At 47.9% G+C, this 13,281-nt stretch overlaps 1 protein-coding gene across 1 annotated transcript in view; it reads left to right on the top strand.

Moving 5' to 3' along the window:
- Nucleotides 1–810: 810 nt before the first annotated feature.
- The window catches only part of TBX15 (T-box transcription factor 15), a 105,613-nt gene continuing 93,142 nt past the window's right edge, over nucleotides 811–13,281 (top strand). Inside the window, exon 1 of the mRNA XM_079960275.1 lies at nucleotides 811–1,328. Coding sequence (XP_079816401.1) covers nucleotides 1,124–1,328 — 205 coding nt within the window. The 5' untranslated portion in view covers nucleotides 811–1,123. The remainder of the gene's footprint in view (nucleotides 1,329–13,281) is intronic.

Below are 13,281 nucleotides of genomic sequence, written 5' to 3'. Positions count from 1 at the left end.
AGTCCCTCCTCCCGTCCACCCATCAACCTACCAACATCGAAGTTTGACTGGACTGAAACCAGTTTCAATCTCATCCAATAACGCCCAAAGAAGCAATTCGCGCGCTCACACAACTTTGCACTCGGGCGGAATTCCGGATCAGGCTGCTTAAACAGGACTTCGCCGCGGAACTGCCAGACCCTCATAACGGACTTCATTTTCCAGGAGATATGTATATAAATTGGTTAGTACATTTTAGAAACCTCGCTGCTGCTCCCCCAACCCTCGCGGCCGTAAGTCGCTTGAAGGAAAAGGTAGCATTTGCAGAAGTGGAAAACGATCCCTCCTGCGTGCAGTCGGCGGCGTTGTCGATTTTTCTCCGAGCAGCTTCGCATATTTGGGGGGATCGGGTGGGGGAGAATCTTATGCAAGATGCCAGGGATGAGGGTGGGTAGGTGGGGGCTAGCATCTGGGGCAGGGTGGGGGGCTGGGCGCCATCTCGGCTTGTTTTTGGAGGGGGAGAAGGGAGAGTGGCTGCGTGCTGGCGGAGGGGGGGAGGAGTGCTTCTCGGCTTGTGTCAAGCAAAGGGTTAATTCTGCGCGCAGCTGCCCAGGAGGAGCCAAGCTGGGAGAAGCAGCCCGGGCGCTTGGCCCGCCCCCTCCTCATTGGCTCCGGGGCGCCGAGGTCCCTGGCCTGCGCGCCTTTCCATTGGGCAGGGGCTTTGCGGCTCTCTCCTGACAGGCGCGCACAGCCTGGCGGTGTCGTCGGGGGTGTTGGGGGGGGGGGAGAAGAAAGTTCCCCAGAAGTTTGGATCAATCAGAGGGAGGGAAAGGAGGGGGGGTGAGAGAAAGGAAAGAATGAAGCGCAGCCTGCAAGCGCCGCGACTCTGAGCGGCGCCGGCGATCCGGGCGGTCGGTGGGTCGTCTGCCCTGCTCCGCGGATCCATGTAGCGTCCAGGCGGCCGCTGGACGCTCTCACGTCGAGGCGGCCTCTCCGCTTGCCTCTTGCTGGGGCCCAGCCTCGTGAACCAGCCAGCTAGCCAGCGTCGCCCTCCCTCCGGCCAGCGCTTGGGCAGCTGGCGGCGTGCCTGCCCCTCGGGCCGCGGGACTCGCCAGGCACGCACTCACCCCGTCGGGCGGCTAAAATGAGCGAGAGGAGGCGCTCGGCAGTGGCCCTCAGCTCGCGAGCGCACGCCTTCTCCGTGGAGGCCCTCATCGGCTCGCACAAGAAGAGGAAGCTCCGCGACTGGGACGACAAAGGCCTGGATTTGTCTATGGACAGCCTCAGCCCCGACGGGCAGCTGCCGGACGCCGACGACCCCGCCCAGTGCCTGGACCTCAACGCCAACGGTGAGTGGCCTGGACGGGGTTGGATTTGGGGAGGGGGAGAAAGGAGGAAGGAAAGGGTCCGCGGACGCGCCTTGGGGCGGCTGGAGAGTCCTCTTGGCACGCGGAAGCCGTGGCCAAGTGCGAGGCCAGAGCCCGTCCAACGAGACAGGCGTTCGTTGTGGCCTGCGGAGGCTTGACCTTCCGCCGACAGGTGTTGCTGCAGGGGGCCCGGAATAATGGCTGGATTTTTGGAGGTTCCTGGTGGAAACCGTTCAGGCTGCAGCCGACCGAGACATCTTTCGGAAAGGTTAATTTAGCACAGGCTCCCCGCAGAATGGTAGCGTTGGAAGCGACCCACAGGGCCGTCTCGTCCGACCCCCTGAAATGCAGGAATCGCCTCAATGTTGCTCGTGGTTTTTAATAGCCGTCGGGGAAACTATCTCTTGAACCCTGGCCCGGGCGTCCCCAGGGACTCGGCCTTCCCACCCCTTGCCTTGCCTTCCTCTTGGTGCCAGGCAGCCCCTTCGCCCCTCCAGGACAGGAATAGACCGGCTGATGGCTATTAATAGCCAAAGGCATCAAGGCAAGCCTCGCCTGGCATCGAAAGAGCGCCCCCCGAAGGGCCAAGCGGCGCTGGGTGGGCGACGCACGCTCCTTGCCAGCTCGCCACTGCCGGGCCTGGGAGAGATCTGGGAAAGGGGCGCCGCCTCGCGCGCTCCTACCGCGAACATATCCCGGGATGGAGACTCGGGACTCCGAGCGCGGAGAAGTCCGGGGAAGTTCACTCAGGGACGCAACAGGATCAGGCCTTGGGCCCACGGGCGGGAGCTGGGCTGCGGGTCCTGCCGGAAAAAGGCGCCGCGATTGGCAACCCAGCTTGGAGACTATTTTCGTTCAAGCGGCTCCTCTCCAGAGTCCTTGGGCCGCGGAGCCCGGCAGCGAGGATGGACGGACCCGGCTCTTGCGAGGACCGTGCCCCCCCTCCTTCCCCACGGCTCCAGGGGGTTCGGTGTAGTGTTAGCAAACACTTATCTACTTTTCACATCGGTTCCTCTTCCTCATCCTGGTCTTTCAGGACGCATGCCATATATCTACTATATTTATTTATAGCTGTATCTATAGCTGTACAGTATTTGTGATCCGTATATATATGAGCCTAAGCAGCCTTACTCAGAAGTACAGTAAGTCCCATGTTGTTCATGGGACCTTATGTGTATGCGTGGGATCGCAGCCTCCACAAATAATTCCTGACATCCCAGGTGATCCTTTTGAATTTTCAGCTTTTTAACCGTTTTCCGTTTTAAGCAGTGCTTCCTGTAAATTATATTGTGTCTTCCCATGACACTATTGCGAGAAAGGGTTTAAAAACGCCATTAAATGGAAATCCATTTTTTCCCTTTGTTTGGCTGTATGTGTCAAATCACTTCAGTTATAATTCGAACGACGGTTGTTTAATTACTGTAAATATTATTTTTTTAAAAAATAAGGACTTCAGAAGTAGCAAAGAGCTGAAAATCTGTAATTTTCCAAAACGTGATTTTTTCCTGTTGCAGTAAAAGCGAAATCTCTTTTCTTTGGGTTAAAACCTTAAGTCAATTCGTGCGCCTAGGAGTATAAATACAGGCCAGAATTACCGGTGGATTCTTTAATGAAGTTGCCCGCTCGAAGTCAGTCCCTTGCTGGGAGGATCGAGCGAGCGCCCGCTTCAAAGTGCCGTCGAGCCTCCAGCGGGGCTTAGATTTCCACGTAGCCAAGGATCGAAGTCCTTTTGCAAGTCCTTTTCCCGCTTCCTACACTTCCCATCAATGCGATGATGATTAAAAAACAAAACAAAATCCCTATTCTGACCTCTCCGCTGTAGCCGAAGCCCCGTCGGGGGACAGCGAGTCGCAACTCGCTCGGATTCGGCATGATTTTGGGATTTTGCCGTCCAGTCTCGGAAAAGCGCAATTCCTTGGGACGTTTTCCAGCCACTTCCTCGAGCAGTCACTGGAGGTTTGCGCAGGAGAACCGCCCGGTCAATCAGTCTCTGAAATATAGTGGCTTTCAGTCCGATTTGCAGTCCGCCGGCCTTTCCCACTTTGCCTCACGGGTGAATTATTTTAACTCAGTAGCACAAGGCCCGTCTCCCTGTTTCCCGAGGGCCCCCTCTGCTGTGAATCGAACTCCTTCCCTCTCTTATTACTTCTACTTCAAGTGGGGTGATTTTTTAAAAAATAAATTGGAGGGCCCGTCTTAATTACAAATGTCTTAATTATGCTCTGTCTCGAAAATAATTAGAGAATAACGGGTGCGGGCGGGACAGCAACTTTCTTGCCCCTCGTTATAGCCTTCCAAGTCTCCTGGAACAGCATTTAATAGCCCTTCGATAAGCGCTTCTAGGAACCGTCGGAAAGAGACCTTGCGAAGAAAGGCGTTTGAGATACCGGAGGCGAAAACTGATTTTCTGGAGGGGCCGCGAATCCGGGAATCCAGACTTGGGTTTCGAAAGTTCTTACACAAAGTAAAGAATATAGAGAGATCTATCTGGGGGATTCCTTCCCCACACCTCCCAAAACCCCCACACCGCTTTACTCCCCCTCACACCTCTCGGAGGAGGGCGCACATTGTTCAACTGTTTGCAGTCCCGTAGAAGCGAGATGTTTTTCAACTTAGCAGAACCGACGGCGATCCCTGCTCCACCCCCGCTCCCAGCGGATTCGTTTCGAAGGAATCCCCCGGGCTGAGGGTCGGAAAAGGAGAATTGCGAAGGGAAACGCGAGGTCGAGGCGAGGGGCTTTTGCGCAAAGCACCAAACCAGAACAGAAACAGGGACTGGCTGCGGCAAGAAGATAATAGTTACAAAAAAAAAAAAAAAAAATCACAAAAGGCAAATCGTTAGGGGAAAGAGCCCATTGCAACAGCCGCCTAGATCCCGAGATTATCGCGATCATTATGGACATTTATTTCTGACGCCAACAATGTGGGCGGCGGGAGGGAAGTACAATACTTGCTTACTTAAACCAAGAATGGGGTGTGTGGCGGGGATCTCGCTGCAACGATAAAAAGCACAAGGCTGGCTGTTACCTTTTAACGAAACCCGCTCTATACACAAGAAGCGTGGCTGGTTTCCTCTTGTCTCTACGCAGCGGGCCACGATCTGCGCTCTGCGCCGGGCCTCACATTCAGCGTTCCTTATATTTGCAGCCGTCCTCTAAAACACCGGATCATAGGTAAACGTTCTTCAAGAGCTTTGGTGCTGTTGCCGAGCTGCCCAACCGAAACGCGTCCTGGAAGAAACGTAAAACACGGCTCTAACTTCGCACCCCGTCTCTTCTCCCGCTACTCCCCGTCATAATATGTATTTCTCCTCCCGCGTGGGCTTTTCCCTCGACCCGTAAACCTGACAAGTCCTCTGTTTCCCGGCTTTTGCCGCTGCAAAACGCGCGGGGCGTTTGCGCCAAACTTGAACCGGCCGAGAACCTCTCTCTCTCTCTCTCTCTCTCTCTCTCTCTCTCTCTCTCTCTCTCTCTCTCTCTCTCTGTGTGTGTGTGTGTGTGTGGCGGGGGGGGGGGGCACACTGGTACGGCGGATGATCCTCCTTACCTAAAAGGGCGAGTCCAGTTTGGAAGAAGTTTGGCTGGCTCCTCGTCTGGATTTCTGCCTAACCCAGTCTGCCAATGTCGCCCCGGTGAAAGCGACTAGTTTAGCTGAAGCAGAAACCCTTTCGGGTTGGATGCGCCATTCGGTTAATCCGAGGCACAGCCTTGGAAAAAGAGAAAATTGTTCTTGCTTCTCGGGGTCTTTTTCCTTAAAAATAAAATAACACTGGAGAGTCTGGAGGGATATTTTTTAAAAAAATATCGAGACATTTTTAAAGATTCTGACGCGCTAAGCATCTCCCTAGTCGTTCTGTACACAGTCGACAGTGCAAAACGAGATGCCAGCACAAACTAAGGATTCAGAAGTCTTTTCAGAAAACAAACAAACCTGGAAGCAAAACTATGTAGGATCTTGCGTGTCCTTCCTTGCATTTTTCGGGGTAGTGATGGTGGGAGGGTGGGTACCGTTTTTCACAGCGATTCCACTTTCTATTAATCTCTCAGCCACATGCCACCTATGTGATGGTGTGTTTTCTCCCGATGGGCTTACGACCTTCTCCTCATCCTCCTCCCGCCCTCAGCGCCGCACACGTGTCCTGGGTGCAGAGATTTTCCACACATAGTTTATGCCCTCGACTGGTGTATGCAACGATCTGGGTGGGTTTGGGGACACCGATCTGACAGTGGCAGTAGAAAATTGAGTAGAACAGGGTGTCGTCGGCCCCTTCTAAAAGTGGGCGCGCAGGGGAAAAGTTTGTGAAAAGGAAGGAGACGTTCTTCCCAAGTCAGACTGGGATGGCGGGGCAAGTGGAGGAACAGCCCCCCTCCAGGGTCAGCCAGTGGGGGTCCTCTTCGGGAGAGAATTTAGCCCTTTTGAATTGTGACAGCAGGAGGTCTCCACGCACACCTCAAGATCCTACCCCGTTCCCAGATTTTCTTTCTCAGAGAGAAACCTGCCCCTTAGTTTGGGATCGCCTCCGATGAATCTGTGGCAACACAGCCCAAACTCCAACCCCCTCCAGGTGAGCAGTTTAGATGCTTTATAGTTGTGCAATCCTCCCCATAATTATCCCGAAAGTTTCATTGAAATCAACGAGATTTTCTTCCAGACGCATGCAAATTATCAGGCTGCTGGAATGGAAATTGGTGGGATTTCAAACAAATTCCCAAATGCTGTGTTTATTTTCATTAAGCTCAATGAAGGTATGGCTTCGTGCTTGGCCCGCTGACTTGGAAGTATCCCTCTCTGGTCTTTGTGCCCCTAAACACGTTTAGGTCAGAGGCACAAAACTTGAATCTAAGCATGTTTCCTTAACTGGGTGGATAGTTACTGCTTTCTGTGCCAAGTAACTGTTTGCTAACCTGTTTCTGAGCCCGGCAAAAGTGCCAAAATTTGAGCAGAATTATACTCCCACAACCTTCACCACGCCGTTTTGGAATAAACTCAGTTGGAGTTAGCTGGCTGTGCTCACCAGTTATATGTTGGGGGTCAAAGTTGCCAGCTACGACCTATAGTCGATCCTATCCATATTTATGGTTATCGGGTCCCCGTGTTTTTAGTGGGTCTTGCTTCCTAGCGCCTTTGCCTAGGATCACATCTTAATCAGCCGCAGCCCAAGAAGCTTCAGTTTATCTGGGTTGCAGAGCAGGCTGTGAGTTTGTTATGCACAGCTGTCCATCATAAAATGTGGACTGTGTAAATGGTGCTGGCCGTCACAGTGTGCATTAAAATAACCCCCCTAGAGGTCAGGGCAAGGCAAACGGGAAGATTTTCTTCCAATATGGTTCCCTTTTATCTCTTTTATGTTGATGATAACTCAGAGAGGGGGTTTACATAAACCAGAGAACTACCAACTAGTCCATCTGTTTTTGTTAATATAGTTTTAGTAGTTGTACTTTTAGGTCCAATAATCAGAAAGAACAGAAGAAAATTAAACTTCCTCTTCTTTGCTCAACAAAGGTTTTACTTATTTATTCATTGTGAGTTCACCTTATTTTTTTTGGTTTCTTTAATGTTCTACTTGCATTTCTCAACTTCATTGTGAAGTTGTTCAATGAAGAGGTCTTATTGCTGGGCAGCATTTCTCTGTGGCATAATGGTTCTCCTGAGAGAGCTGTAGGTCAAGTTTAATTTTATAGTTTAACCAAAAGGTCATAATGATAAAATGTCAAACAAAGGAAGTATGGTTCAAATGAATGTGTCTGCAGTCTAGCAAGAATATGGAGGCTTTTTTTTTTTGGCCTCAATTTCTGAGCAGCCATTGCAAATTTTGAGATTCGCTTTGTGGCACATTTCTCCTGATTTTATTTTTTATTTAAAAAACCCTCAATCTTTGTAAAATGAAAAAAAAATTAGCTAAGGTCTTCAGGTTCAATAGAGATGGTGCAATGGAATACATAATGAAACATAATGAAATTTCATTGGCCCCACAGATGCATAATAATAATAATAATAATAATAATAATAATAGTAATAATATATTTATACCCCACCCATCTGGCTGGGTTTCCCCAGCCACTCTGGGCAGCTCCCAACAGAATATTAAAACATGATAAAACATAAAACATTAAAAACTTCCCTAAACAGGGCTGCATTCAGATATCTTCTAAAAGTCAGATAGATGTTTATTTACTTAACACCTGATGGGAGGCTGTTCCACAGGGCGGGTGCCACTACTGAGAAGGCCCTCTGCCTGCTTCCCTGTAACCTTACTTCTCGTGGTGAGGGAACCATGAGAAGGCCCTCGGAGCTGGATCTCAGCGATGGGGGTGGAGATGCTCCTTCAGGTATATGTTGTTCAACTGGAATTTTCCAAGAACAGTGATCAGAACACTGTTAAGCCATTACTTGGAGCCTGAATGGTGCCTGAATTGGTACCTGAAGCCAGTGGATGCTGGTCCACTATGGTGAATGGGGCCACCAACCTTAATCTGCCTTCAGCCAGCCCTCACCTAACTGCCTTCTTACTTACAGCTGTCCTAGAGCATGGCCTTCCCACCAGCTTCCTCCTGGTTAGTCTCGGTGTTGCCCTCAACAGGAAAGAGACAGGAGTCAAAGCTAGAACTAGGTGGCTCTGCCTCTCATTGGCTGAGCTTGCTCTCGTCACTGGCTCTTGCGCCACCTACTGCTGACACCTACTCCCTGCCTTCTGCCCTATCACTCCCAATGGACACCAGCCCCCACAGCTGGAAGCAGAGCAACAATGGCACCCCTCTCCTCAAGGCGAGGTGCAATATACAGCAAGGCTAACCAAGGTATTCTGGACACGAGGCAGGAAAGTTCCACAGATACCTCTCTGCCATTCTAGCAGTAAAAATACAAGAATAAAAAATAAGTAATGAACAACTTGCTGCCTTTTTGCTTTGAATTTCTTGGGAAAAGTGAAATAACAACAACAACAACGTCTCCACCCCCACGGTCATCAGCTGTGTCCGAGGCTGTCTAATAGCAGGGTCAATCTAAGATGGCAAATTAATAAAGGGACTCAGTAGGTAATGAATGAGACTCTTAATCTCTGGATTGTTGGTTTGAGCCCCACACTGGGCAAATGAATGAATGAATCGGTTTATTTCAGTCACTGACCCGATTGTACGCTGGGCAAAAGATTCCTGCATTGCAGAGCGTTTGACTAAATGACCCTCGTGGTCTCTCCCAACTCTGCAATTCTATGATTTTATGAAAATAACTTTCTAAAGCATGACTAGGTTTTGCAGGGTGAGGGTATAGTGAAAATGCTGTGGTTTGACTCGACTCCATATCTAAACTAGGGAGAAAATGCTTTAATCTCTTATGTAACCAACGTTTTGATTGATCTAGGCTTCAGTATCTTAAATTCTGGGGGGTTAATGCCCAGTGCCCCTAATTTTAATGCCCCCTTTCCCTATTTGACTTTCCAGTAACTGCTGCTAATATCACTGCTTTGTTCCAGAAAAGTTTAAAATAACATATATAGAAAGACTTAAAAGCACACCATTTTATCGGCGTAAGTCTCACTTCTTCTCCAATACATGCTGTGGGTGTTCCAGGCAAAGTTGTTAGGAATTTATTTAGTGAGATTTCCAGCCGTTTGGTCTCAATCAAACCCCAAGCCACAGCATCGTAATTGGGGGAAAGAAACCTCTGGTTTGAGCACTCTCAGAGATAGGAGGGTCAGACCACTCCCTTTCCTCTGCCAAACCCAGGAATAGCTTGTGAAGGCTGAGTAGCTTTTAGCTTAGCTCACATCATTGCTCCTGTTTCTGCAGATGTCATCCTCAAATCGTTGAAACAACGAACTTGCCCAAAGATTTGATTATCTAGGGTCCCTGTTTGACATGCAGTCCAATCCCGAAAAGCAGCCAGTTTTATTTCAGTGTAATTAATATATAACTGCTCTCTCTGTCAGATTGCCTCCCTTCAACCTTTCAAAGCCTTCTCGGCCCTGTGTGGGAGTTGTAATATAAAAGTGTGTGTGTGCGCTTGTGTGTAACCCTAGACGACTGTCTAAGCAATCCTCATAATACTACAAGATGTGCCCAAATTAATCTCCCTTGCTCTTCAGCCTGACACCTCAGCTTCAGCAGCTGTGGGAGGGATATTTATAAAGTTGACTGCCATTCTGCTTGGCCTCTGACTCTTCCCCCTGATCCCAGGCTGGAGGCTGTTTGAGGCATAGCAGGTGGTTAGGGTGGCTGCCGAACAGTGCTCAGAGCCTATTTGTCTGTTTGTTTATTGCTCCCATGGGGAAGGGAAACAAGGAAGAATCTCCAGCACATTTGATCTGGGAAGTCAAGTTTCCCTCAGCACAGTTCTCCTCCCCCTCTCGCTCCATTGCACACCAATACCCATTTTGGGAGGCTGTAGAGGAATCGGAGTTGAAAGCACTAATTCAATTAATCAGCAGATTAGCCAATTAACTCATGAACTGCAGATCAAGGATGACATGTTTTAACTGGACTGTCTCCCATGATGATTAGTTAGCGCTGATGACATTATAAGGAATCTATTTGACTTCCTTGGTCTCAAGTATGTTTGGCTGATTTTTCCAAAGGGTTTTTTGTTTGGTAAACATCAAACTTATGAGGAGATTGTAATAATCATTTATTAGGTTTTAAATGAAGTTGTATTAGACGCTTAATATGAATTAAATACCCCTCATGTGCATTGAGATGCACATCTAGTTAAATGATTCACTCAAAGTAGGGCTGATTCACATAACTTTGGCGGCTTCTTATTTTGAACAGCTTTGCTTTTTAAATTATTATTTTTTTGGTGACCCATTCTGGAAATAAACCCAAGGAAGGCTGAGCGAGTTAGCTTTTTATTTTCTAAAGAAACATTTAATAGTCTGGGACGTATAAGGAGCTTTGTTCGGGGTTTGTACAACCGCCACACAGCTGAACATGTATGTGTAGTATCAAAATAAGAATCTGGAAAAATAATAATCTGACCATAAAGTCATATAGGAGTTTAAAATATTGCTCTGGTCAGACCTCTCTTTGTCAGAATTGAATGAAATTTGAAGGCAAAGTAGCCCTTTCTGTGGGTAAGAAGCCTATTGAGTCTCAGACAGGGATTTATAGACTAGGTAGGACTTGCCAATCAGATGGTCGGCAGTTCGAATCCCTGCAACGGGGTGAGCTCCCATTGATCGGTCCCTGCTCCTGCCAACCTAGCAGTTCGAAAGCACGTCCAAGTGCAAGCAGATAAATAGGTACCGCTCCGGCGGGAAGGTAAACAGCGTTTCCGTGCGCTGCTCTGGTTCACCAGAAGCGGCTTAGTCATGCTGGCCACATGACCCGGAAGCTGTACGCCGGCTCCCTCGGCCAATAAAGCGAGATGAGCGCCGCAACCCCAGAGTCATCCGCGACTGGACCTAATGGTCAAGGGTCCCTTTACCTTTACCATTAATATAGTTATATTTAAAAGGCAACCCTATAACTTTTTAATTCCTTAGCAGAACTGGATTATATTTTCAGGCACAGTTTCTCTTCCTGAGGGAGTGAAGACTGGCAAGTTTCAGACAGATAGCTACAGAGGATTATGTGCAAGGGGGAGTCATTTGGGGAAAAAGAAATTTGTTTCCCCCACTTTGGGAGGGGCAATTTGTATTTAAAGATCTACATCAGGAATGGGGGGGGGGAATAAATAGCTACACTGGGAACAAGGAGGAGGAAATAAAATCACTCTTACCCTACAGCTGAAGTGGGAATCAAAGGCTGTCTCAGGGGAGAAAGGGGCCTAGCTTTGAATAATGCTGGGTGGGGACAGAGCCCAGGAGACCCCAGAGGGCAACTCCTGTCATTTCCTCCCTAGGGTGAAAGAGACCACCAGCGCCTGATATATGCTGAGAGGACCCTGGAGAGGCAGCGGAATGATTAGAAGCAGAAAGTGGAGTCCTGATAAAATTATTCACTGGTTGAAAACTCAAGCTCTTAGCCACAAAACTGCACACCTTATTTTCCGTTTCCCCTCTCCTGTCATGTCATGCTACTAATATGTGGATCTTGGTGTGTGTATCAGTTTATACAGACTCACTTTCTGTGTTTCAGAGTCCCTCTAAATCTGTCCCAAAGCTCCAGGAACAACCCAATTTGCCCTGGAATCCTTTGAAAGACATTCATTTCAGTTCACATAAATCCTGTATCTTTTCGTTGTGGCACACTTTGGTCTGGGGTTTTTCTGAAGTGCAAGCACACCTCTAATTAATACAGTATGTGATCAACTATGTCATTATGAAGCCCAACATTCAATAGTAGGATTCATATGCTTATTTCTCATGCAGAACTGCCTAAGAAGCAACCAAGTGTCATTGAAAGGATCTGAACACATTAACTCCAATGCTCTGGGCATGATCCCTAGCTGAGTTCTCATGCACAAATCCCCCTGAAATTAATAAAGGTTGTGGAAAAGAACAGTGATGTTCTTAGTGCAAGCCCTGCTCATTTTAAAGTGAGATGCTTAGGAGAAAATGCCTGGGGAGTGTGCCTTTTGCCACTTCAACTCCCTGTAATAGTTCCATTTCCTACTTGCTACTGATATTTTCAAAGTTCATTTGTTCAGTAATATTAGCCAATGTCTTTTCTTTTAAAATCAGCCAGGCCCTTCCAGACTTCTAAAATATATTTTATATCTCTAAAGGTTTGTCATTAATCTGATCTATTCTTGTTCATTAACCTAATGCATTTGATTATCTGAACCTGGTTAGACTATCAAATAGGGAAAGGTCTGCCCGTTGGAAATTAAAATGAAACCTCGGCTTTCTGAGGCTACATTGTATATATGGAAGCAAACATTTTCTGTTGCAAATACTACCAGCCGACATCCCATGGTTATTGAAAGGACTGTCAGCACCAACTACAGGAAGTATTTCCCTAAATGTTAGCTAACTAAGGACACAAGCAAATCATTTTCTGTCCCATTGAAATAACTGGAAACGGAAAGTATTTAAATTTGGCCAAATTATCCCCTAAGTATTAGTTCGTTTATGGCTTGTGTGCCCTGTCCTTTCTCTAAGCTTTTTCTTCCTGCTTGATTTTCACAGCAACCCACAGAGGTAGATTGGGCAGAAACTGTGGCTGCTACAAAATTACATGGCAGATAAACACATCTGGAGCTGCCCAGATGTGAATCGGTGTAGCAGCCTAGGCATGCGCCCTGGATTTGGTCAGGTTCATTCAACTTTGACCTCTGAGTCTTGAGAATGGAGGAAGCGTGGGGAGGGGGTGGGTTTTTGTTGTGTGTCTCCAAAAGAATCTGCATCTCATTGTCTTGGGGAATCCGCACTTCTAGGCCTCTGAAATTCCTTTTATATGGAGGAGAACTAGGCAGAGGCTGCGCCTGTAGCAGAATGAGGTGTCAAGCAGGTGAGAATGTGGTTGTAGAATGCTTCCAGCAACACCACCCTGAGGGGGACCACTTTCCCTGCTTAAAAAAAAACTATAAATAGTGATAATACACTGGCGTAGCCCAGGATTTTGCTTGCTAAATACCAGATTTCTATTTGCAGCGAGGTTTTATTTCTTTATCGTAGTGAAGCGTTAAAAATTGTGATCCACCCCTCTCCACCTGCAGTCCATTTTTCTGTTACCTCATTCTGTAGATTTTTGGATTGCCATAAGGATACAAGTAATAGGTTTTTTTTTTGTGTGTGTGGGAGAATCCTACAAATGCACTCAAGGCTGCAAGAGGTGTCAACTGATGTCTTCATTTAGAAAGATTACATGCATTTTAAATACCCCCCCCCCCCCCGGTTTCCGCACAATATAATTTTATTACATCTGTAGGAGCAGGAAGAAGTGGGATTCAGAAGACATTCCTGTCTGGACTGTGATTTCTAAGCAAGTCCAAAGAGGTTTGATTACAAGCAAAAGTCAAAGATTGACTTACAAATCATCTATCACGGCTCCCTTTC

The sequence above is a fragment of the Podarcis cretensis genome (genome assembly GCF_951804945.1).
Source record: "Podarcis cretensis genome assembly, chromosome: 17".
NCBI classification, from domain to species: Eukaryota; Metazoa; Chordata; class Lepidosauria; order Squamata; family Lacertidae; genus Podarcis; species Podarcis cretensis.
This window is presented reverse-complemented; position numbering and strand designations above follow the sequence as displayed.